The 24,568-nt window shown below is 43.2% G+C and overlaps 2 protein-coding genes across 5 annotated transcripts in view; both read right to left on the bottom strand.

Moving 5' to 3' along the window:
- The window catches only part of LOC124008688 (cytoplasmic protein NCK2-like), a 55,159-nt gene extending 47,648 nt beyond the window's left edge, over positions 1-7,511 (bottom strand). Inside the window, exons 1-2 of one of the 4 annotated variants that reach the window (XM_046320192.1) lie at positions 7,397-7,511; positions 6,907-7,113 (exon numbers count right to left, since the gene is read on the bottom strand). The gene's annotated coding sequence lies outside the window, so the exon portion shown is untranslated. Of the gene's footprint in view, positions 1-6,906; positions 7,265-7,396 lie in introns of those variants that run through there. The other 3 variants (XM_046320189.1, XM_046320187.1, XM_046320188.1) reach the window with 3 other exon arrangements.
- A 1,014-nt stretch (positions 7,512-8,525) lies between these two features.
- LOC124008718 (DPH3 homolog) lies at positions 8,526-9,490 on the bottom strand. The gene is made up of 3 exons (XM_046320231.1): positions 9,272-9,490; positions 9,113-9,187; positions 8,526-8,926 (listed from the first exon to the last, which is right to left on the bottom strand). The coding sequence occupies exons 1-3, from the start codon at positions 9,377-9,379 to the stop codon at positions 8,852-8,854; spliced, it is 258 nt and encodes an 85-aa protein (XP_046176187.1). The 5' UTR covers positions 9,380-9,490; the 3' UTR covers positions 8,526-8,851.
- Positions 9,491-24,568: the final 15,078 nt, after the last annotated feature.

Below are 24,568 nucleotides of genomic sequence, written 5' to 3'. Positions count from 1 at the left end.
GAATCACAGATGGGAAAATCATCCATTTCACAAACATACCGGTGGAAGATAGAACAGATGGAGAATTTTCAAATTACTTCTTATCCAAACACAACAACTGACATTTCCACCACCACATGAAAGGAGAGGAAACAGTGCAAGCTAGCAACAAGGTTCCCAGAGAGACTGTAACCTACCCATGAGCCATCTTCTAGTGAAAATCTTTTATTAGCTCAGACCAATTAAGGAATAATGCTTCAGAGGTCAGCACATCTTAATGAGATCAACTGCCAAACGCGACAACTTTTGGGTAACTGTCAGATTTTGTTAGACATCACTACAGGGGCTGTTTCTCCTTCTCTCCCTTCGCCTTTCTCCCTCTCAATCGCTCCCTCCCTCCCGAGTTTCACTTTGTCCCATTTAGCATCGACAGCCCGAGTCACAAGTGACAAAGGTGTTCTGTGACAATGATTATGATCTGGTGACACCAGGCTCTGCTTCACTGATAGAATTGCTCTGTGACCTCGGAAGTGTAAAATCCCTACTCTGACAGACCCTCTCTGACACGCACACTCAACACAACAGACAAATGTCTCTGCATTATACTGTGCTCCTGTTGCAGTTCACATTACCATGGTAGAGTAATCTCACTGTCATCCAGCCTGTTGTGAGGCCTGCTCTAGTCTAGGTCAACACAAAGAAGTGTACAAACTGGAAACTGCATGGGGTGTGTATATATTAGCTGCATACGGCTTACTTAGTCATACACACTAGTCTACGTTGTTAGGCTACATAACATCCTCTTTCACGTCGACTCTGATTCACTGGAGAGTCAATGTTGTAGATTCCCCTTTTCTCTTGGAATCTGCTCCCCTTGAAAAAGGAACAACCATTTCTTGTATGTTGAAAGGTTCCCTCTCTTGTTCTGTTTTTCCCCTCTGGATGAGTCTCTGTCTTGGCAAACCTGAACACGCAACGCTGTGGGCCTGTGGGACGCGGGAATGACATCATTATGTAGCCGGCGCCTGAAACAGAGGTACTATGATGTGTCAGAGTTCGGTAATGACTACCAATCTCAGAGCTCTGGGGTGGAGGAACACTGTCTGTCTTCAGGCTTAAACAGGGCAGACCAAAGATGCAGATGTAAACGCGTACACACACACGCTGCAATCTTATTTAAGCTACAGACGCCTTCACAATCCAAAAAGTGGCCTCCCCTTGACAGCCCTTTGGTCTGCCTACGCGCTACAGCCCATGGATTTCTTGACTGGCTTTGACCAGAAGCCAAGGTAATCCAACGTCTGCCTTTTTGACATCTGTCTACAAGCAGAAACTCCCTGGTAGGACCCTTTCACATGATAAGAAACGGCAACAGTGGTGAGGATTTCTTCCCCAGCACAATGTTCTCTTCCGGCAAGCAGCCCTTGAGATCACAAGCATCCCAAGGCTTTAGGCCTAGGTTTCAAACCCAGTTGTATTCACGTACACCAACACATGCACCGTCTAAGCTTGCCCGCTTCAACTCCAAAATGGAGAATGCTCAAATAGCACCTTCACTCGAGAGGCGAGACTCCAACTCTAGCCCTGATACTGGAAATATTCCTGGCTACTGGAACTGTGTCAAAAACTCACTCTGCAAAGTATCCTCGTAACAAATTAGCAACACTGCTTCTCGCCAACTAGTGTCATGTTTTACAGCTACCCTAAAAGTTAGCGCACTACCAAGTTCCCACAGACAGAATCAATAACTGGTTCAAATGGTGTTCTGAAATATAGTAGAGAGATACAGGAAGTTGAACGCCTTCCTCTAGTAAGAAGTGCTAGAGAATATTGTTGTAGGGCAGCCCCCGCAGTGACTCTTCTGATTAACACTCTATGCAAAAAGTTATTATCATCTTCTCAGGAATTCAGCCTCCTCTGTGTTGATCTCACCAACTCCCATTGTCACACCTCTGAGAAGCTGAGTTTCTGTTGGTATTACATCGTGTAGGTCTGATATCTGATTGGAGGTTAACTTCACAGTATGTGAAGATGTTATAAAAGGTCTTAGATTCATTGTCTCATTCTTTTTTTTGTTCCTGGCCTGCTGTGGTGAGAGTCAGTGCCTTGTAATGCTTTGTAACTTAAGCTTTATGCCATGTATAATGTATTGTTCACTTTTACAACGTAATTAAATACACTTAGAAAAGCATAATACTTGCACATGGTCTACATAGCACCTTGCATATTGCTAAATCATCTTTATGGAGTCAGATATACTTTTTAATAGATTCATTGCATGTGAGGTATATACACAATATAGCATATGCGCACACATATCAAATATCACCACACTACATTCTCCAAGGTGAAGGACAAGTGGAGAGGGAGGAACGAGATACAATATAAAGACCAGGCGAAGTGACATAAGGTCCGGTAACTAGTGTTATACTGCAAGCCACGTATATGAACCCCTTTGCAATGGAGAAAAGATAGAGCAAGTGGCGCCACACAGAAGTATCCTACTGCTGCCAGGGGCACTAGTAGTTCCGCATCCAAATCGGCTAGACATATGCTCCCAACGTGAGGGTCCGGGAAGTGAGTCAGCCCTCACTACCAAACAGAGCGGATCATTGTGCCTCCCCTGCCCATGCCTCCTCATGTTCAGAGGTTACAGCATACTACTGGGATAATCTTTCATGTGACGAAAGAAACCATGTTTGAGTGCACTAGGGTAATCAAATGCCCTGTGCATAATCTATACTAGCATTGGGTTCGTTCTGGGTCATACTGACCAGGATGTGGCTCAGCCCGATTTTTTTTATTGGATTCACTGGTTGCATCCCAAATGGCATCCTATTCCCTATATAGTGCAGACATTTACATTTACATTACATTTAAGTCATTTAGCAGACGCTCTTATCCAGAGCGACTCGCTGAGCATTAAGGTTATGTTACAGCTCTGTCTCAGTAACCGCTGGCACAGGAGTTTGCTTTTATATGCTGGATAACATTTACCTCGTGTAAAAGGAAAGTCAAAGTTTCCTCCAATACTTTGAAGTACCATTACCCAAACTCATTCTTGTTCATGGCATCGATGATTCACTGCACAGCGATTAAATATTAAAAGGCTACTTTTTCCACGTCGACCTCTAATAATAAAAAAAGACTTATTCCAGACATCCATCAACATCACTCTCCTTCTCATTCTGCTTCACCCAACTGTTGGGGAAATAAAGCAGAGTAGAGGGAGACCTTCTTATCGATAATGGCCTGCCTGATTGTGCTGTGAGCTGGCTTGGATTGGTCAAGGACTTTGCACTACACAACATTTGCAAGCCAGTTGAGTGTAATTGCTTTGCTACAACTATGTAGCTAATGAAGTTCTAACAATATTTCTCTTGGGAGTTGGAACCAGTCCATTTTGTGAAACGTGCCGTCTGCTGTAGCCTGTTAAGTTGACACATTGTGAACTAGCTGAACACTTAACTAGACTGTGTGCTAATATCACAGTCAAGAGGCAGCTAACGTCATTCGAGAGGAGGCGTTTTAACAGGCAATTACAACGCTCTGCAGAGAGACATTTCAAACCTGGAGCTTGGATATTATTTTTGGCCATGCAGGTTCACTTTGGGATATGGTAGAAACACATAACTCTGCAGTACTACAAAGGTTAAATTCATTCCCAGATTTAATTTTCACAGTTTAAAGCGATAATTCAGGATTTTGGCAATCTCCTTCCCCAGAGTCCGATGAACTAGTTGATATCATTTTTATGTCTCTGTGTCCAGTATGAAGGAAGTTAGATGTAGTGTTGCGAGCTATTGCTAACTAGCATTAGCACAATGACTCTAAGTCTATGGGTATTTTCCACTAGTTAGCAATTGTGCTAGCACTAGTTAGCAATTGTGCTAGCACTAGTTAGCAATTGTGCTAGCACTAGTTAGCAATTGTGCTAGCACTAGTTAGCAATTGTGCTAGCACTAGTTAGCAATTGTGCTAGCACTAGTTAGCAATTGTGCTAGCACTAGTTAGCAATTGTGCTAGCACTAGTTAGCAATTGTGCTAGCACTAGTTAGCAACTTCCTTCAAACCACACACAAAGACAAAAATGATGGACTCTGGGGAAGTACATAAAGGGCCCCATTTCCAAAATCCCAAAGTATCCATCTAAGAGTCCTATATTATTTATGTTTAAAAATACTATGATTGACCAAGATTAACCATAATAATTTCACACTTCCTCTAGCCTACATTCATAGGTCTGGATGCCAATGCATGTCATTCAACAACTAGTCAGTCTACATCCAAAGACTCATTCTCTCTATTTATAGTTTAGACTGCTATTTTGATTTGCTTTTAATAGCAGTGTGAGAACTGAAGCAGAACTGTTGGAATGCGTTTGAGAGTCAAATTATGTTACCAGTGACATTTTGCACCACCCTATGTGGTACATAACTAATTCATGACTTATTGGACTTCAATTATCCATTGTAGCAGACACCCAACTGAAAATAGTATGTCTGTGAAGGATATTACTATTCTCTAAGTTAGTCCTGCGCAGGTAGAGGAAATAATGTGCAGTGAGAAAAACAGAGAGTGAATTTCTGGTTTCTCTAGCACAGGTGCAGATGATTCCTTGGCTGCGTTTACACAGGGAGCCCTATTCTGATATTTTTTTCACTTAGCCTTTTGACCAATCAGATCAGATCTTGCCTGCATCTAGCTGATCTAGGGTGTGATCATTAGTCCAACAGTTGCAAACAAGAGTTTCTATTGGACAAATTCAGGTATGTTTATCCCCGTTTCATTCCATTTAAGAAATGTTTTTCAACAGAATCGTCAGAATGAATACACCCCTGATCACACGTAAACACAGTTCACTTTCATAGCAGCCACGTTGTATTCCTCTCACCTTTTCCCTTCCCTTGTGGACTTCAATGCAGAACACATCAGCTGTATGTGACCAGGCGAAAAAACCTTTACAAGCCAAACCATATCATAACCTCTACACACAGCCTACATCGTTGTCACCATATTAGCTAAAGTAACGTCATAGTCAAGATACCTAACATGTTAGCATACCCGCTACAATCATGAAGTAACATTACAGTGTACAGTCAGTAAGCAGTTCAGAAAAACAGTTTAGTAATAACTTAGTAAAACCAAAAGCTGTTGGATAGTCATAGCCAGCTAGCTAACATAGTATCCCTCTGTTTGAGCCAGGTGTTTGAGTAGGCCAGGGGTGGGCAATTCTAATCCTTGAGGGCCTGATTGTTGTCATTTTGCCCCAGCCCCAGCTAACACACCGTACTCCAATAATCACCTAATAATGATCTTCATTTTAGAACACAATTTGATTAATCAGTTGTGTTTGCTAGGGATGGAGAAAAAGTTTGACACCAATCAGGCGCACAAGGACTGGAGTTGCCTAAACTAGCTAGCTAGTTGCATTTATTTAGCTAAGTAAGTGAAAGTGAGACGAAAAATACAAAATATAGCTTTCCTTCATTTTTTTTTACAAATGAATTTGTTCAAAACTGTTCACATTTTATGCACTGCAGTGCTAGATAGTTGTAGCTTATGATTTCATTCTCTGATCCTTTGATGGGTGATGATGGGTTGGAGGACATCATCCGTAAGTTGTTATAATTACCGTGTAAGTCTATGGAAGCGGGTGAGAATGAGCTGCCTAGGTTTTGTATTGAAGTCAATGTACCCAGAGGAGGACAGAAGCTAGCTGTCCTCCAGCTACACCATGGTGCTATCCTACAGAGTTGTTTTAAAATATATATATATATTTCACTAAGCAAGTCGGTTAAGAACCAATTCTTATTTTCATTGATGGCCTAGGAACAGTGGGTTAACCGCCTTGTTCAGGGGCAGAATGACAGATTTGTACCTTATCAGCACAGGGTTTCAATCTTCCGGTTACTAGTCCACAAGGCCACCTGCCGCCCCAGAGTGCTGTTGAGGCTACTGTAGACATTCATTTAAAAACCGTGTGTTTAATCAATTATATGTTGACTATATTTACAATTTTATCTAAAAATGATAACGTTTAATGTTTTACTATTTTAATTAAATTCACTGGAGGATGGTCCTTCCCTTCCTCGTCTGAGGAGCCTCCAGTGGTTTAGGTGTGGCAAAAGAAAATGTAGGCCTAAGATCTGAAGGTGTTCATTGCACGAAAAGGTTTGAGTCCCATCTTGCGTACACCTCTTGGGCTTGCAAGCCTACACCCTCTGACATAGAGAGAATAATGGTTGCATCTTCTTCATCGCCAGTTTTTCAGGTTGTTACAGTTGAGCAAAAACAGGTACACCACACCTTATCATAGCCATCAAAAAACTATCACCTCACTATGAGAAAACAACAGAAACAGATAGGCAGAATGTATTATATTTTATATATTGGGTTTGTAAATCAACAACTACACAGGGCATGTATGAGCACGTTTTACAGAGAATAAAAAAATTACGATTATTGCAAATAGGCCTACATGTTGCTCACCAACACTGTCTAACTACAGTATGTAAACAAATGTACCACGAAGGAAAATCGAAGCGGAGTGATTATTCAAGAGATATAATGTTAAAGTTTGAAACATAACTAATACAATGTTTCAAAGAATATTAGGAAAAGCGCAAACACCCATCTCTGTCGTAGCCTACCAAGCGGCAATGGGCTATTGTACTGCCATTGACAAAGCGACCGAGGAGACAGAAAACCGCATGGACAAACACAACAATACTATTCTACTTTCTCGGCGCCGAATCCACGAGCATTATTCTGACTGCTGTATTTTAACATCTAAAAAATAACAATCTGAATCCGCTCGTAACGGTGTCATTAACCAAAATCCACAAATGCCAGTTATTACCAACCGCACCTCCCGTCAAGCAAGCAACCATAACTTTGCGCTCAGTTCGTCAGCAGTGTTCTTACCTTGGTGGTTTCTCCAGTTGAATCTGATTATCAGCTCAGGAATTTGCAAAAATAGTCTTCGATATTCACTTTCGAGCTCTAAAAGTTGACGTTTAAAAACCAATGCGATTGGTTATCTTTTTTTTCTTCTTTTTTTCAACTCGCTGGGTTGCTCGTCTCCTCCTCTACCTCCAGCTCAACCAACTGCCTTGAAATGTGACGTCACGCCTGCCAAAAGCAGTGGGTAGGGAGCACAGAGCACAGCACAATTATTGTACATACATTACATCACATTTGCATTGTCTTGTATAATGTATATCCCTCTCAACAGAGCAATTCATGACTCTTTGTGACTGATTATCACACTTCACACAAACGATTATCGTCACATGAATAATGACTATTTTCCTCCAGATGTGAGGGAGTAGTGGTACATGCCATCCACACACCACACAAACATCATGAATGCTACTGCTCAGTGCTCTAACTCTCTCTCTCCCTCAGCAGTGACCTGCTCTGTGAGGCTCCTCTGACTGAGTGCTGGCGTGTTTGTCAATGCCTGTCTGCCGTTGCTGTGGCCCCCCTGATGAGAGATGCAGTTAGACGTATTGACTCGTGCTCAGCTTCCTCCCTCGCCACAGCATCAGCCACAGAGCTAACTGGATATTGGATAAATAGACAGGCAGGACCTTCAATATCATGTGAAGGACACCATCATGTTTTCTCCCTGGATTTCTCCCAAATGGCACCCTATTCCCTACACAGAGCACTACTTTTGACCAGAGCCTATAGGGCTCTGGTCAAAGGTAGTGCACTATGTAGGGAATAGGGTGCCATTTGGAACACTCCTTCTCCTCTCTCTGACAGGTCAGGCCCTGCTGTGAAGGAGCCAATAAGGAGAGCTGGTGGTGTGAAACAGTAGCTATGCTGACACAGTACCAGTCAATATTGTATTAAATGGTTATGTGGGTGTTTGGAATGAGTCATTTTATTTTATTGGCTGAGGGATGATTCTGTACTCTTTCTGGATTTAAAGGAATGGACTGGTGTAAGAGAAGTATGGTGAAAACTTGCATGTTAGACCCAGCTTACGCCAATCCAATGCTTTTTTTATCCATGAGGGGGAGAGAAGGGTAAGTAAATAGGGAACTGTAATTCAGCAACTTGTCCATCCATAACATACACATCATAATGAACAGCCAATATGAATAATTCATGTCTCTCATATGACTCATAGATTAAAAATGTAAGGGTCAAGAAGATCACTGGCTCACACATAACCACATAACCACTTTTAAAACATGGCATTACAAATGGCAGAGCACTACACTGTTGAAATATGTTCCAAGTAAAGGGTATGTAAGGCTTTGTAAGATTGGCCTAAGAATGGGCTAAAGAGTTTCCACCATATTTCTTACCCCAGCTCATTCCTTTTAAATTGAAACAATCTCAGGAATCCCAAGGATAGTATCTGTTAGGTTAGAATAGAGAGAAGTCTATACACCCATTTTCCCCAACGGCACTCTATGTATTCCCTGTACAGTGTACAGTAAGTAGGCCTGTATTTTTCCTTGAACATCTGCCTCCCCTGCTGTTCAAACCTGAAAACTACAAGCAGTTAACAAGAAGAAAAAAAACAGTTTTCACTTCATCCAGATTTAATCTTGAGGAATCAACAAAAATGCATAACATTGTCTTGTAAAAAAAAGGATTGAAAGACTTAAAAGAGTAAAGGATTTATTTAAATACGTTGTGCAAATGGTAGTAGTTTGGGTCCTTTTATGGAACTCTGCAAAATCAATGCCAGGAACCTTTGAATGAATGCTGAGAATCCTCCATCCCAGACCTCACCAGTGAAGCATATCGTTCATAGTGTGCCTTTGTGTTGTGTGGGAGCACATACAAATGCAACAGGGTCCACTTTTACTGATGGTAGATGAGAAACTGAAGAGGTGTGTCATTGCTGTCAGGAGGACTGAGCCAGTTTCAATCTGCTCTCTGTAGCTGGTGCTTCGATTATCTCCCCAGACATAAATTCCTCCTGGTTAATAGAGAAATAGATTAGGCATCATGAACACAATAGTTACAATATCAGAGAAATAGAAAACATCTATTCAAGGACAAGGGTGGGGCCATCAATGCGCTAGTCTCGCGAGGCCTCCTAATTCTCGTTTAGTCTCGTTGTCTCGATCAGAACGTGAGACACCGAGGCTACCTAAACACGAACCTTGTCGTAGATTACTTTAACAATGAGCGAGCAGCTCGGACACGTCGCGACTTCTTCACCATTTTCCAAATCCTCCTGCAAGTAGAGATATTAAATACAACCATCACAGGCTAGTTGGCACAACGTGACTCGCAGGGGATCTCCTCACGCGGTACTTACTTTGGTTATGGCAAATCTGTCGCCACATGGGCAGGGAAAATAGTATGTCTCTTCATCCTCGTCATATTCAAAGTCCTCGATCTCAACTTCGTCGTGATAGACCGACATTAGAGTAAAATAATTTAATTCGTACCCAGCTAGCTAGCTAGTTGATTACATTACTCTGTTAAGCGAACGTGTGACGTACCATCTCTGCGCAGTCGCACATCATGTCGTCATTAAAAGTAATGCCAAATATGACCATCAGGGGGTACCATAGAGTTCTGAATCCTCAACTGAGGACAGCATTGTTGGCATGGTCATTTACACCTTCGCAATTACAGATGGTTATGCTCTTACAGTGTATTCGGAAAGTATTCCGACCCCTTGACTTTTTCACATTTTGTTACGTTACAGCCTTATTCTAAAATGGATCAAATGAAATGTTTTCCTCATCAATCCACACAATATCCCATACTGACAGTGAAAACAGTTTTTAGAAATGTTTGCAAATGTATTTGAACATAAAAAACAAATGCCTTATTTACATAAGTATTCAGACTCTTTGCTTTGATACTTGAAATTGAGCTCGGGTGCATCCTGTTTCCATTGATCATCCTTGGATGTTTCTACAATTTGATTGGAGTCCACCTGTGGTAAATTCAATTGATTGAACATGATTTGGAAAAGCACACACCTGTTCTGCCTGCTGCTATGGAACCCTGACCTGTTCACCGGATGTGCTACCTTTCCCAGACCTGCTGTTTTCAACTCTCTAGAGACAGCAGGAGCGGTAGAGATACTCTTAATGATCGGCTATGAAAAGCCAACTGACATGTACTTCTGAGGTGCTGACTTGCTGCACCCTTGACAACTACTGTGATTATTCTTATTTGACCATGCTGGTTATTTATGAACATTTGAACATCTTGACCATGTTCTGTTATAATCTCCACCCGGCACAGCCAGAAGAGGACTGGCCACCCCTCATAGCCTGGTTCCTCTCTAGGTTTCTTCCTAGGTTTTGTCGTTTCTAGGGAGTTTTTCATAGCCACCGTACTTCTACACCTGCATTGCTTGCTGTTTGGGGTTTTAGGCTGAGTTTCTGTACAGCACTATGAGATATCAGCTGATGTAAGAAGGGCTATGTAAATACATTTGATTTGATTTGATTTTTTAAGATCCCACAGTTGACAGTACATGTCAGAGTAAAAAACTAACCATAAGGTTAAAGGAATTGTCCGTAGAGCTCTGAGACAGGATTGTGTCGAGGCACAGATCTGGAGAAGGGAATCAAAACATTGCAGCATTGAAGGTCCTGAAGAACACAGTGGCCTCCATCATTCTTAAATGGAAGAAGTTGGGAACCACCAAGATTCTTCCAAGAGCTGGCCGCCCGGCCAAACTGAGTAATCGGTGGAGAAGGGCCTTGGTCAGGGAGGTGACCAAGAACCCGATGGTCATTCTGACAGAGCTCCAGAGTTCCTCTGTGGAGATGGGAGAAACTTCCAGAAGGGCAACCATCTCTGCAGTACTCCACCAATCAGAACTTTATGATAGAGTGGCCAGATGGAAGCCAGTCCTAAGTAAAAGGCACATGACAGCTCACTTGTAGTTTGCCTAAAGGCACCTAAAGACTCTCAAACCATGAGAAACAAGATTCTCTGGTCTGATGAAACCAAGATTTAACTTTTTGGTCTGAATGCCAAGTGTCATGTCTGGAGGAAACCTGGCACCATCCCTACGGTGATCATGGTGGTGGCAGTATCATGCTGTGAGGATGTTTTTCAGCGGCAGGGACTGGGAGACTAGTCAGGATTGAGGGAAAGATGAACAGAGAAAGTACAGAGCGATCCTTGATGAAAACCTGCTCCAGAGAGCTCAGGATCTCAGACTGGGGCGAAGGTTCACCTTCCAACAGGAAAACAACCCTAAGCACACATCCAAGACAATGCAGGAGTGGCTTCGGGACAAGTCTCTGAATGTCCTTGAGTGGCCCAACCAGAGCCAGGAAATGAACTCGATCGAACATCTCTGGAGAGACCTGAAAATAGCTGTGCAGTGACGCTCCCCATGCAACCTGACAGAGCTTGAAAGGTTCTTAACAAAGTACAGAGTAAAGGGTCTGAATACTTATGTAAATGTGATATCGTTTTTTTAATGAAAACATTTCTTCACCTGTTTTTGCCATGTCATTATGGGGTATTGAGTGTTTTTTATTTTTATTTCACCTTTATTTAACTAGGTAGGCCAGTTGAGAACAGGTTCTCATTTACAACTGCGACCTGGCCAAGATAAAGCAAAGCAGTGCGACACAAACAACAACACAGTTACACATGGAATTAACAAATGTACAGTCAATAACACAATAGAAAAATCTATATACAGAGTGTGCAAATGAGGTAAGATTAGGGAGGTAAGGCAAGAAATAGGCCGTAGTGGCTAAGTAATTTAGCAATTAAACAATGGTGTGATAGATGTGCAGAAGATGAATGTGCAAATAGAGATACTGGGGTGCAAAGGAGCAACAACAACAAAAAATAATATGGGGATGAGGTAGTTGGATGGGCTATTTACAGATGAACTATGTACAGGTGCAATGATCTGTGAGCTGCTGTGACAGCTGATGCTTAAAGTTAGTGGGAGAGATATGAGTCTCCAGCTTCAGTGATTTTTGCAATTCATTCCAGTCATTGGCAGCAGAAAACTGTCAGGAAAGGCGGCCAAAGGAGGAATTGGCTTTAGGGGTGACCAGTGAAATATACCTGCTAGAGCGCGTGCTACGGGTGGGTGCTGCTATGGTGAGCAGTGAGCTGAGATAAGGTGCGGCTTTACATAGCAAAGACTTATAGATGACCTGGAGCCAGTGGGTTTGGCGACGAATATGAAGCGAGGGCCAGCTAACGAGAGCATACAGGTCGCAGCGGTGGGTAGTATATGGGGCTTTGATGACAAAACGGAGGGCACTGTGATAGACTGCATCCGATTTTCTGAGTAGAGTGTTGGAGGCTATTTTGTAAATGACATCGCCAAAGTCAAGGATCGGTAGGATAGTCTGTTTTATGATGGCATGTTTGGCATCATGAGTGAAGGATGCTTTGTTGCGAAATAGGAAGGCTATTCTAGATAAAAATTAAGGATTGGAGAAAGGAGAGTTTACAGTTTAACCAGACACCTAGGTATTTGTAGTTGTCTACGTATTTATTCTAAGTCAGAACCGTCCAGAGTAGTGATGTTGAACGGGCGTGCAGGTGCAGGCAGCAATCGGTTGAAGAGTATGCATTTAGTTTTACTTGCATTTAAGAGCAGTTGGAGGCCACGGAAGGAGAGTTGTATGACATTGAAGCTCGTCTGGAGGTTAGTTAACACAGTGTCCAAAGAAGGGCCAGAAGTATACAGAATGGTGTCGTCTGCGTAGAGGTGGATCAGAGAATCACCAGCAGCAAGAGCAACATTATCGATGTATACAGAGAAAAGAGTCGACCCGTGAATTGAATCCTGTGGCACCCCCATAGAGACTGCCAGAGGTCCGGACAACAGGCCCTCCAATTTGACACACTGAACTCTCTGAGAAGTAGTTGGTGAACCAGGCGAGGCAGTCATTTGAGAAACCAAGGCTGTTGAGTCTGCCGATAAGAATGTGGTGATTGACAGTCGAAAGCCTTGGCCAGGTCGATGAATACGGCTGATGGCAGATATGATATCGTTTAGGACCTTGAGCTTTGCTGAGGTGCACCCATGACCAGCTCGGAAACCAGATTGCATAGCGGAGAAGGTACGGTGGGATTCGAAATGGTCAGTAATCTGTTTGTCAACTTGGCTTTCGAAGACCTTAGTAAAGCAGGGTAGGATAGATATAGGTCTGTAACAGTTTGGGTCTAGAGTGTCTCCCCCTTCGAAGAGGGGGATGAGCGCGGCAGCTTTCCAATCTTTGGGGACCTCAGACGATACGAGAGGTTGAACAGGCTAGTAATAGGGGTTGCAACAATTGTGGCGGATCATTTTAGATAAAGAGGGTCCAGATTGTCTAGCCCAGCTGATTTGTAGGGGTCCAGATTTTGCAACTCTTTCAGAACATCAGCTATCTGGATTTGGGTGAAGGAGAAATGGGGGAGGCTTGGACAAGTTGCAGAATCAATTTTAGAATAATGCTGTAAAGTAACAAAATATTGGAAAAGTCAAAGGGTCTGAATATTCCCGAATGCACTATATGCCAATGTTCCCAATTGGGACTTTGAATGAGAATAGAATGGTCTGCATCTGCCATTATTAAGTGAGTGTGACCCACTAATCTACATCCTAATCAAATTCAGATGTCACACCTGACAAAATAAATGAATAGGAATTGATGAAGGGTATTGTCTCTGCAATACCTCCTGTGTGCAATAATTCAGTGGATAAATGCTTTATCTTATCAATGTGAACGTTGTTGACTAACAAAGCTTATGGGTTACGTCATACCAGATTAATAAGCACCCGCCTGCACAGGGAGAGAGAGAGAAAAATACATTGTTGAAACGCTTATGAAGTCGAATGATTTCTTGTTTCAAATTCTAGTCATGTGGTTGAATACATGAATCCAAGCATTCAAGAAGAAAATTAAAACAAATTCAAGGACCCAAAGTTTGGGCACCCCTCTGAGGCTGCATAATAATTTACTCTGCCGTCACAGAAAATGATCACAGTGGCATGCCTTTCATTTTCTAATAAAAGCTGAGTACTAGGGTATTGTCCAGACAAAGATTTTTAGTGTAGCAATATTAAGTTGTATGAAATTAAATCAGATGGGAAAAATAGGCTATGCAAAAATGTGGGCACACTTGTCATTCTGTTGATTTGAATTCCTGTAACTACTTAGCACTGATTAATTGGAACACACAATTGGTTTGGTGAGCTCATTAAGCCTTGAACTTCATAGATAAGTGCATACAATCGTGAGAAAAGGTATTTAAGGTGGCCAATTGCAAGTTGTTGTTCTCTTTGACTCTCCTCTGAAGAGTGGCAACATGGGGGCCTCAAAACAACTCTCAAATGACCCGAAAACAAAGATTGTTCAACATTATGGTTTTGAGGAAGGCTACAAAAAGCTATCGCTGAGATTTAAGCTGTCAATGTCCACTGTGAGGAACATAGTGAGGAAATGGAAGTCCACAGGCACAGTTCTTGTTAAGGCCAGAAGTGGCAGGCCAAGTAAAATATCAGAGAGGCGAAGGATGGTGAGAACGGTCAAAAACAGCCCACAGACCACCTCCAAAGACCTACAACATCATCTTGCTGCAGATGGTGTCACTGTGCATCGTTCAACAATTCAGCGCACTTTGCACAAGGAGAAGCTGTATGGGAGAATGATGCGTAAGAAGCCTTTTCTGCACACACGCCACAGAGTCGCTTGAGATATGCAAACGCACATTTGGACAAGCCAGCTTCATTTTGGAATAAGTTGCTGTGGACTGATGAAACAAAGATTGAGTTATTTAGTCATAAAAAGGGATGTTATGCATGGCGGCAAAAGAACACAGCGTTCCAAGAAAAACACCTGCTACCCACAGTGAAATTTGGTGGGGGTTCCATCATGCTGTGGGGCTGTGTGGCCAGTGCCGGTACTGGGAATCTTGTTAAAGTTGAGGGTCACATGGATTCCACTCAATATCAGCAGATTCTTGGGAATAATGTTGAAGAATCAGTCACAAAGTTGAAGTTACGCCGGGGCTGGATATTTCAACAAGACAACGACCCAAAACACTGCTCAAAAATCTATCCGGGCATTTATGCAGAGGAACAAGTACAATGTTCTGGAATGGCCATCCCAGTCCCCAGACCTGAATATCATTGAGAATCTGTGGGATGATTTGAAGCGGGCTGTCCATGAGGGTCACTTGGATTCCACCCATGTTCGGCAACCATTAAACCTAACTGAACTGGAGATGTTTTGTAAGGAGGAATGGTCCAAAATACCTTCATCCAGAATCCAGACACTCATTAGAGGCTATGGGAAGCATCTAGAGGCTGTTATTTTAGCAAAAGGAGGCTCCACTAAATATTGATATGATATTTCTATTGGGGTGTCCAAATTTATGCACCCGTCTAATTTTGTTTTGATGCATATTGCACATAAACTTAATTTCACTACTGAAATATTACTGTGTCCATCAGTTATTTAATAGATCAAAATGAAATTGCTGATCCAAACACCCAATTATTTATAAATGGAAATTGTCAGTGGTGCCCAAACTTGTTCATACGACTGTAGGAGGTCAATTAGATTACAACAAACCCTCAGGTTTGGCTACATGCTTTCACCATTACTCCTACAACTTGTCTTTGCCCACCAGCTGGTCAAAGGGTTATGTTTCAGCGACCTTTAATCCCCAAAAGAACATGTCCTCTAACACATTACCCACAATGAATTAAGTCAACCCAATTAGAATCTTAATGCCAGCCCTGTCATCCCACAAGCTTCCTCAGAATGTCTTCCAGTCAGAGAATGCCATGGAGACCTGTTCTCCTAGGAGTGAGGAGTGAATTCACTCGGTAGAATGTACCAGAGGTTTATGGCCTCAGCTCCATATCTGTATAAAGATAGGACCAGATGGATCAGGTGACGTTGGATGTCACGGCTGTCGAATGAACTGGACCAAGGTGCAGAGCGGTGAGCATACATATTCCTTTTATTATTATGACGCTGACAAAAACAATCCCAACACCAACCGTGAAACTAAAGGCTATAGTGCCAACAAACAAAGACAACTACCCACAAAGACAGGAGGGAAAAAGGGCTGCCTAAGTATGGTTCTCAATCAGAGACAACGATAGACAGCTGTCCCTGATTGAGAACCCTACATGGCCAAAACATAGAAATACCAATAATAGAATATAGAATACCCACACCAACTCACACCCTGACCAAATCAAAATAGAGACATAAACAGGATCTCTAAGGTCAGGGCGTGACAGTGGAAGAATTAAGGAATGACTGGATACATTTTTATTTGTGTCTCCCCATGTGTGTTTGTCCCATCACTTAGCTACAACATTATTTGATTATTGGGCCATTTCTAGGAAGCGAGACTTTGTGAGAGGGACAACAACAAAAAATAGCATGAGATAGCTTCTGTAGTACTAGCATGTGAGAGTGACACATTTTTGGGCCTTGCTGATTTGACCTGATCGTATCAGCATTGCTTTTCAGGGTTGTTTTGACTTGGGATTCTCCACCCTCCCCAGATCTGACATGGTCTTCCTTTTGTAATCACACGCACGCACGCACGCACACACACACACACACACACACACACACACACACACACACACACACACACACACACACACACACACACACACACACACACACACACACACACACACACACACACACACACACACACACACACAGTGTTAATCAGCAGTGAGATTTGATTGGAGTGACTCAATTAGGCCATGAGAATGAGTTTAGGGGACAGATTCTAGGCGCTACAGGCTTTACGTCACTTCTCTATACAGGTCAAGGTACCATAGACCTGGGGAATATAAACCACTCTTCCACTTCTTGGTTTTCTCACCTCATAAAAATGATGATTCTGTGAAATGCTCATTTGGGATCTGTAGGTCTAATTCTGAAGTATCTTGAGAATTCCCTTACATGGAATTGGTTATAGGTAATGAATGTGATTTTAGGCTGTTGAGCATGCTTGTACATCACATTAAGGTGCTGAACTACTTATCCAACTGTGTGTGTGTGTGTGTGTGTGTGTGTGTGTGTGTGTGTGTGTGTGTGTGTGTGTGTGTGTGTGTGTGTGTGTGTGTGTGTGTGTGTGTGTGTGTGTGTGTGTGTGTGTGTGTGTGTGTGTGTGTGTGTGTGTGTGTGTGCATGAATTAACCATACCTTTCTAGGGTATGTTACATCACATGATTAAAGACCCAGTTACTCATCTCCTGGAATCATCTGTGTCACATAGCGTCTTCCAAGTACAACCTATTATGCATTTTGATTCTGAGAACTTTTGATGGAAGATCAGTGCACAAAGCCCTAAGAGATTTGCTGGCGGAGTCGAACTATGAAATAAGACAATTCATGTAATGAGGCTGGATGGAACTCGTGAGGAAGGATGAACACATGAATAGGGGAAACAGCAAGAGAACCAGCCTCATGTGATCATCAGTCGTAAACAACAAACCCGGAGATGATAATTGCATAAGCAGAGTCAGCAAGGGTGAATTAAGTGGATCTGTCAATTAAAATAAGACCTCAGAGGGCTCGACTACGCTCAACGGAAAAACATCATCCCACATTCTAAAAGGGATGAGTGTACACATGATAGGCTGAGATTCAATTGGGACACTTTGAACTTGTTTTTCCAGCAAGTGAAAGTTGACTTAGTCTGTATCAGTATTGTGAACTTTGAATGTTCAAAGTTGGTTGCCATTCATCACCGTATCACTGGTTCCATCAGTTTCTAGTGGCCTAAGTGTTACGTAAACCCAACATGGGTTTCTTTAAGGAAATTCAATATGCTGTGGTTTATCTATATGTTGTATCAAACTCTTTTTTTTTACCAGGAAAGTAGACTGAGAATGCATTCACTTCTAGACATCGTTTGTTACATCAGCTCTACGGAGACACATAATGCTAATGCAAAGGATTACTGCTGAAAAGGATAGTCTATATGAGGGAACCAAGGAATCACACCAAACGGCACCCAATTCCTGAGACACTTCATTAATTTTACCAGCATAACCTCGTCCCCAGGGTAATTGCTGTGGAGCCGGGCTGGTGGACAAGACTAGACACAGCCTCGCATAAACCAGTGGCCCTAGAAAGGGATATCTGGTGTCATTTAGGATTCACCCAAGATACACCGGCGGTCCCGGATCTACAGAATCACCAGCTGAACTGCATTACATGGCTGCCTGTAGCACAAGACTGTAAATTAGGAGGCAATGTCTTACTCATGTTTACTATACATTTTGTGGTCCTCTTTAGCTCCGTTGGTAGAGCATGGCATTTTATTTGCAAGGCCAGGGTAGGGGGTTTGATTCCGGGGACCACCCGTATATAAAATGAATTCACACATGACTGTAAGAAGCTTTGGATAAAACTGCTAAATTGCCAATATTGTTATTATATCATCATTATTATTGTACTATAATATAATGTTAATATATGCCATTTCTAGTATATATTAATATATTATCATTAGCAACACATAACCATTCCGAGTGAAATACATGGGTTAACAGGTTTCACTGTACGGAGTCCACTCAGTCCACATGAACCCATATAACAGCAGTATTTTGAAGAATTGTAGAATGTTCTTGTTATGCAGGTGAGTGAGGACCCAAAAGCGGTTTAACAGAAACAGAGTCTTTTAATGTCCAAACACAGGGAAGACATATATCCTCTTCAGATGTAACGATTGACAAAATAGACAACCCGCAGAGAGGGCGACAAATAAATCATAAAGTCCTCTGATCTTTACAGGAGAGTCCCCTTCTAGCAGCAGAGGAGAATAGCAGGGTTAGCGGCAACAGACTGCTGGTCTCTCCGGGTAGGCGCGGGTTGTAGAGGACAGAGGTACCTGATCTCACGTAGCATCTGATGAAGAGGCAGATTACGACAGGACGGGACAAGGGTGAAGCAAACGAGAATCTGACAAAGACAGAAGCAGAAACAGAGAGAGAAATAGAGACCTAATCAGAGGGGAAAAAGGGAACAGGTGGGAGAGAGTAAACGAGGTAGTTAGAGGAGATGAGGAACAGCTGGGGGAAGGAAAGGGAGAGAAGGTAACCTAATACGACCAGCAGGGGGAAACGAAGTGAAGAGAAAGAACAGGAACAAGACATAACATGACAATACATGACAGTTCTAGAATTTGCTCATGTGATTTTAGTTGATTTATTACTGTTGATGACTCCTGTCTGTCTCTTGTCTCTTTAAAGAGTGCTTATTGGGAGGGGAAAAAATTCTAGCTCACCTGTACTCCACACGCAGAGACGAATACAAAGCTCTCCCTCGCCCTCCATTTGGTAAATCCAACCACAAGTCTATCCTCCTGATTCCTGCTTACAAGCAAAAATGAAAGCAGGAAGCACCAGTGACTCGGTCTATAAAAAAATTGTCAGATGAAGCAGATGCTAAACTACAGGACTGTTTTGCTATCACAGACTGGAACATGTTCCAGGATTCTTCCGATGACATTGAGGAATACACCACATCAGTCACCGGCTTTATCAAAAAGTGCATTGAGGAAGTCGTCCCCACAGTGACTGTACGTACATACCCCAACCAGAAGCCATGGATTACAGGCAACATTCGCACTGAGCTAAAGGGTAGAGCTGCCGCTTTCAAGGTGCGGGACTCTAACCCGGAAGCTTACAAGAAATCCCGCTATTCCCTGCGACGAACCATCAAACAGGCAAAGCGTCAATACAGGGCTAAGATTGAATCATACTACACCGGCTCCGACGCTCGTCGGATGTGGCAGGGCTTGCAAACTATTACAGACTACAAAGGGAAGCACAGCCGCGAGCTGCCCAGTGACACGAGCCTACCCGACGAGCTAAATCACTTCTATGCTCGCTTCGAGGCAAGCAACACTGGGGCATGCATGAGAGCATCAGCTGTTCCGGACGACTTTGTGATCACACTCTCTGTAGCCGACGTGAGTAAGACCTTTAAACAGGTCAACATACACAAGGCTGCGGGGCCAGACAGAATACCAGGACGTGTGTTCCGGGCATGTGCTAACCAACTAGCAGGTGTCTTCACAATTTCAACATGTCACTGATTGAGTCTGTAATACCAACATGCTTCAAGCAGACCACCATAGTCCCTGTGCCCAAGAACACAAAGGCAACCTGCCTAAATGACTACAGACCTGTAGCACTCACATCCATAGCCATGAAGTGCTTTGAAAGGTTGGTAATGGCTCACATCAACACCATTATCCCAGAAACCCTAGACCACTCTAATTTGCATACCGCCCAAACAGATCCACAGATGATGCCATCTCTATTGCACTCCACACTGCCCTTTCCCCCCTGGACAAAAGGAACACTTATGTGAGAATGCTATTCATTGACTAGAGCTCAGCGTTCAACACCATAGTGCCCTCAAAGCTCATCACTAATCTAAGGACCCTGGGACTAAACACCTCCCTCTGCAACTGGATCCTGGACTTCCTGACAGGCCGCCCCCAGGTGGAGAGGGTAGGTAGCAACACATCTGCCACACTGATCCTCAACACTGGAGCTCCCCAGGGTTGCGTGCTCAGTCCCCTCCTGTACTCCCTGTTCACCCACGACTGCATTGCCAGGCTCCAACACCATCATTAAGTTTGCCGATGACACAACAGTGGTAGGCCTGATCACCGACAACGACAAGACAGCCTATGGGGAGGAGGTCAGAGACCTGGCCGGGTGGTGCCAGAATAACAACCTATCCCTCACCGTAACCAAGACTAAGCAGATGATTGTGGACAACAGGAAAAGGAGCACGGAGCACATCCCCATTCTCATCGACGGGGCTGTAGTGGAGAAGGTTGAGAGCTTCAAATTCCTTGGTGTCCACATCAACAACAAACTAGATTGGTCCAAACACACCAAGACAGTCGTGAAGAGGGCACGACAAAGCCTATTCCCCCTCAGGAAACTGAAAAGATTTGGCATGGGTCCTGAGATCCTCAAACGGTTCTACAGCTGCAACATTGGTTGCATCACTGCCTGGTACGGCAAATGCTCGGCCTCCGACCGCAAGGCACTTCAGAGGGTAGTGTGTACGGCCCAGTACATCACTGGGGCAAAGCTGCCTGCCATCCAGGACCTCTACACTGGGCGGTGTCAGAGGAAGGCCCTAAAAAATTGTCAAAGACCCCAGCCACCCCAGACTGTTCTCTCTACTACCGCATGGCAAGCGGTACCAGAGTGCCAAGTCTAGGACAAAAAGCCTTCTCAACAGTTTTTACCCCCAAGCCATAAGACTCCTGAACAGGTAACCAAATGGTTACCCGGACTATTTTGTGTGTCCCCCCCAATGTCACGCCTTGCTCTTAGTAGTTTGTGTTTTCGTTATTTATTTGTCAGGCCAGGGTGTGACATGGGTTTATTTTGTGGTGTGTTTTTGTATTGGGGTTTAGTAGGTATTGGGATTGTGGTTGAGTAGGGTTGTCTAGCATAGTCTATGGCTGCCTGAGGCGGTTCTCAATCAGTCAGGTGATTCTCGTTGTCTCTGATCGGGAACCATATTTAGGTAGCCTTGGTTTCACTGTGTGTTTGTGGGTGATTGTTCCTGTCTTTGTGTTTGCACCAGATAGGGCTGTTTCGGTTTTCGTTATTTTTGTAGTTTCTGTATGTGTAGTTTTCCTTCATTAAAATATCATGAATCATCATCACGCTGCATTTTGGTCCGATCCTTGTTCCACCTCTTCGTCAGAGGAGGAGATAGAAGAGAGCCGTTACACCCAACCCCTCTTTTACGCTGCTGCTACTCTCTGTTTATCTTATATGCATAGTCACTTTAACTATACATTTATGTATATACTACCTAAATTGGCCCGACCAACCAGTGCTCCCGCACATTGGCTAACCGGGCTATCTGCTATCTGTCCCACCACCTGCCAACCCCTCTTTTTACGCTTCTGCTACTCTCTGTTCATCATATATGCATAGTCACTTTAAACCTACATGTACATACTACCACAATAAGCCTGACTAACAGGTGTCTGTATATAGCCTTCCTACTCTTTTTTCAAATCTCTTTTTACTGTTTTATTTCTTTACTTACCTACACACACACACACACACACACACACACACACACACACACACACACACACACACACACACACACACACACACACACACACACACACCTTTTTTTCCCGCACCATTGGTTACCTACACCTGTTGTATTCGGCGCACGTGACAAATAAACATTGATTTGATTCGATTATTGACGGCTCCTTGCATTCCTCGCCCCTGTCCCGGATCAGGAGACCATCCTCGCTGTCGTCCAGACAAAAGACATGTCTTTATGGGGATGATAACTGTACAACATCTGTGCACAGTCCATATGTTGTACAGTCAAGATTTTTTTTAAACAACGCTGACCCTGCTTGGATGGCGGAGAATGTGTCTCACAACAAGTCAGGTTACTATGAGCCTTTGCACACCAAGTCCACATTTTTTATATAGAGAGTACTACTGGAAGAACGTAGTTAATGACAAGCACCAATTTGACCTTATTCTTCTATTTCTCTTTAATGAAAAGCCATTGGACAACGGGGTGACATTAATGGCATTTTATAACTCTTAACCACTACAAATTAGCCTCAGTTTACTTACCCTGTTGACAGATTTGTTTTTAATTGACTGAAGTCAATACTTTGCCTTATCTGAGTCTGAGTCTTCTGAGAGAAAGATATTCCTCACTATGACTGTAAAGAGGTGATTGTCAGACTAACTGATTTTACAAGACACCAAGGGCCGGATTCCTGGACACAGATAGATTAGGCCTAGTCCTTGACTAAGAAGCATGTTCAATGGAGATTCTCCATCGAAGGTGCTTTAGTCCAAGAATACACATTGAGGGTTCCCCAAAGGTTCTTTGGGAAAGGGGGTGGTTCTATGTGGAACCATAATGACTAAAATAACCCTTTGAGCCCTTCAATGGTTCTTTGCAGTTCAGAAAAGGGTTATTTCCTCTTTTAGTGATAATTCAAATGTAGGGGCTGTGGCTCATTAGAATATTTTTGGACATGATTTGCTCACAGCTCTTTTTGTGCAACCGTGAGTAAGAGTGTCTTGCATTAATTGAGAACTGTTGTCTAAATCAATAGCTAAATCAATAGTTAAGGCTATCTTTTTCAAACAGAAATTTGCATCCTGTAGTACTAACTCAAAAGAGTTCGGGGACACTGTAAAGTCCATGTTGAATAAGAAAACCTCCTCCCAGCTGCCCACTGCTCTGAGGCTAGGAAACACTGTCACCACCAATAAATCCACTATAATTGAGATTTTCAATAAGCATTTCTCTAAGGCTGGCCATGATTTCCACCTGGCTACCCCTACCCCGGTCAACTGCCCGGCACCCTCAACAGCAAACCGCCAAAGCCCCCACCATTTCTCCTTCACCCAAATCCAGATAGCTGATGTTCTGAAAGAGCTGCAAAATCTGGATCCCTACAAATCAGCCAGTCTAGACAATATGGACCCTCTCTTTCTAAACTTATCTGCTGAAATTGTTGCAACCCCTATTACTAGCCTGTTCAACCTCTCTTTCGTATCGTCTGAGATTCCCAAAGATTGGAAAGCTGTCGCGGTCATCCCCCTCTTCAAAGGGGGTGACACTCTAGACCCAAACTGCTACAGACCTATATCTATCCTACCCTGTCTTTCTAAGGTTGAAAGCCAAGTTAACAAACAGATTACCGACCATTTCGAATCCCACTGTACCTTCTCCGCTATGCAATCTGGTTTCAGAGCTGGTCATGGGTGCACCTCAGCCACGCTCAAGGTCCTATATGACATCATAACCGCCATTGATAAGAGACATTACTGTGCAGCCGTATTCATCGACCTGGCCAAGGCTTTCGACTCTGTCAATCACCCCATTCTTATTGGCAGACTCGACAGCCTTGGTTTCTCAAATGACTGCCTCACCTGGTTTACCAACTACTTCTCTGATAGATTTCAGTGTGTCAAATCGGAGGGCCTGTTGTCCGGACCTTTGGCAGTCTCTATGGGGGTGCCACAGGGTTCAGTCCTCGGGCCGAATCTCTTCTCTGTATACATCAATGATGTTGCTCTTGCTGCTGGTGATTCTCTGGTACATCTCTACGCAGACGACACCATTCTGTATACTTCTGGCCCCTCTTTGGACACTGTGTTAACTAACCTCCAGACGAGCTTCAATGTCATACAACTCTCCTTCCGTGGCCTCCAACTGCTTTTAAACACAAGTAAAACTAAATGCATGCTATTCAATCGATCACTGCCCGCACCTGCTCGCCCGTCCAGCATCACTACTCTGGACGGCTCTGACTTAGAATATGTGGACAACTACAAACACCTTGGTGTCTGGTTAGACTGTAAACTCTCCTTCCAGACTCACATTAAGCATCTCCAATCCAAAATTAAATCTAGAATTGGCTTCCTATATCGCAACAAAGCATCCTTCACTCATGCTGCCAAACCTAAAACTAGGATAGGATGGTCGTAAAACCGACCATCCTACCGATCCTCGACTTTGGTGATGTCATTTATAAAATAGCCACCAACTCTACTCAACAAACTGGATGCAGTCTATCACAATGCCATCCGTTT

The sequence above is a fragment of the Oncorhynchus gorbuscha genome, linkage group LG21 (genome assembly GCF_021184085.1).
Source record: "Oncorhynchus gorbuscha isolate QuinsamMale2020 ecotype Even-year linkage group LG21, OgorEven_v1.0, whole genome shotgun sequence".
Classification (NCBI taxonomy): domain Eukaryota; kingdom Metazoa; phylum Chordata; class Actinopteri; order Salmoniformes; family Salmonidae; genus Oncorhynchus; species Oncorhynchus gorbuscha.
Note: the sequence above shows the minus strand (reverse complement) of the source record. Positions and strands in the feature narration are given on the sequence as shown.

What these genes read in the sequence shown, in the direction of transcription:
- LOC124008718 (XM_046320231.1), bottom strand. Translation starts at nt 9,379, where the DNA reads ATGTCGGTCTATCACGACGAAGTTGAGATCGAGGACTTTGAATATGAC. An exon ending in ACAGATTTGCCATAACCAAA is followed by an intron (nt 9,188 to 9,271) that starts GTAAGTACCGCG and finishes CTCTACTTGCAG; the next exon opens with GAGGATTTGGAAAATGGTGA. An exon ending in TTAAAGTAATCTACGACAAG is followed by an intron (nt 8,927 to 9,112) that starts GTTCGTGTTTAG and finishes TCTATTAACCAG; the next exon opens with GAGGAATTTATGTCTGGGGA.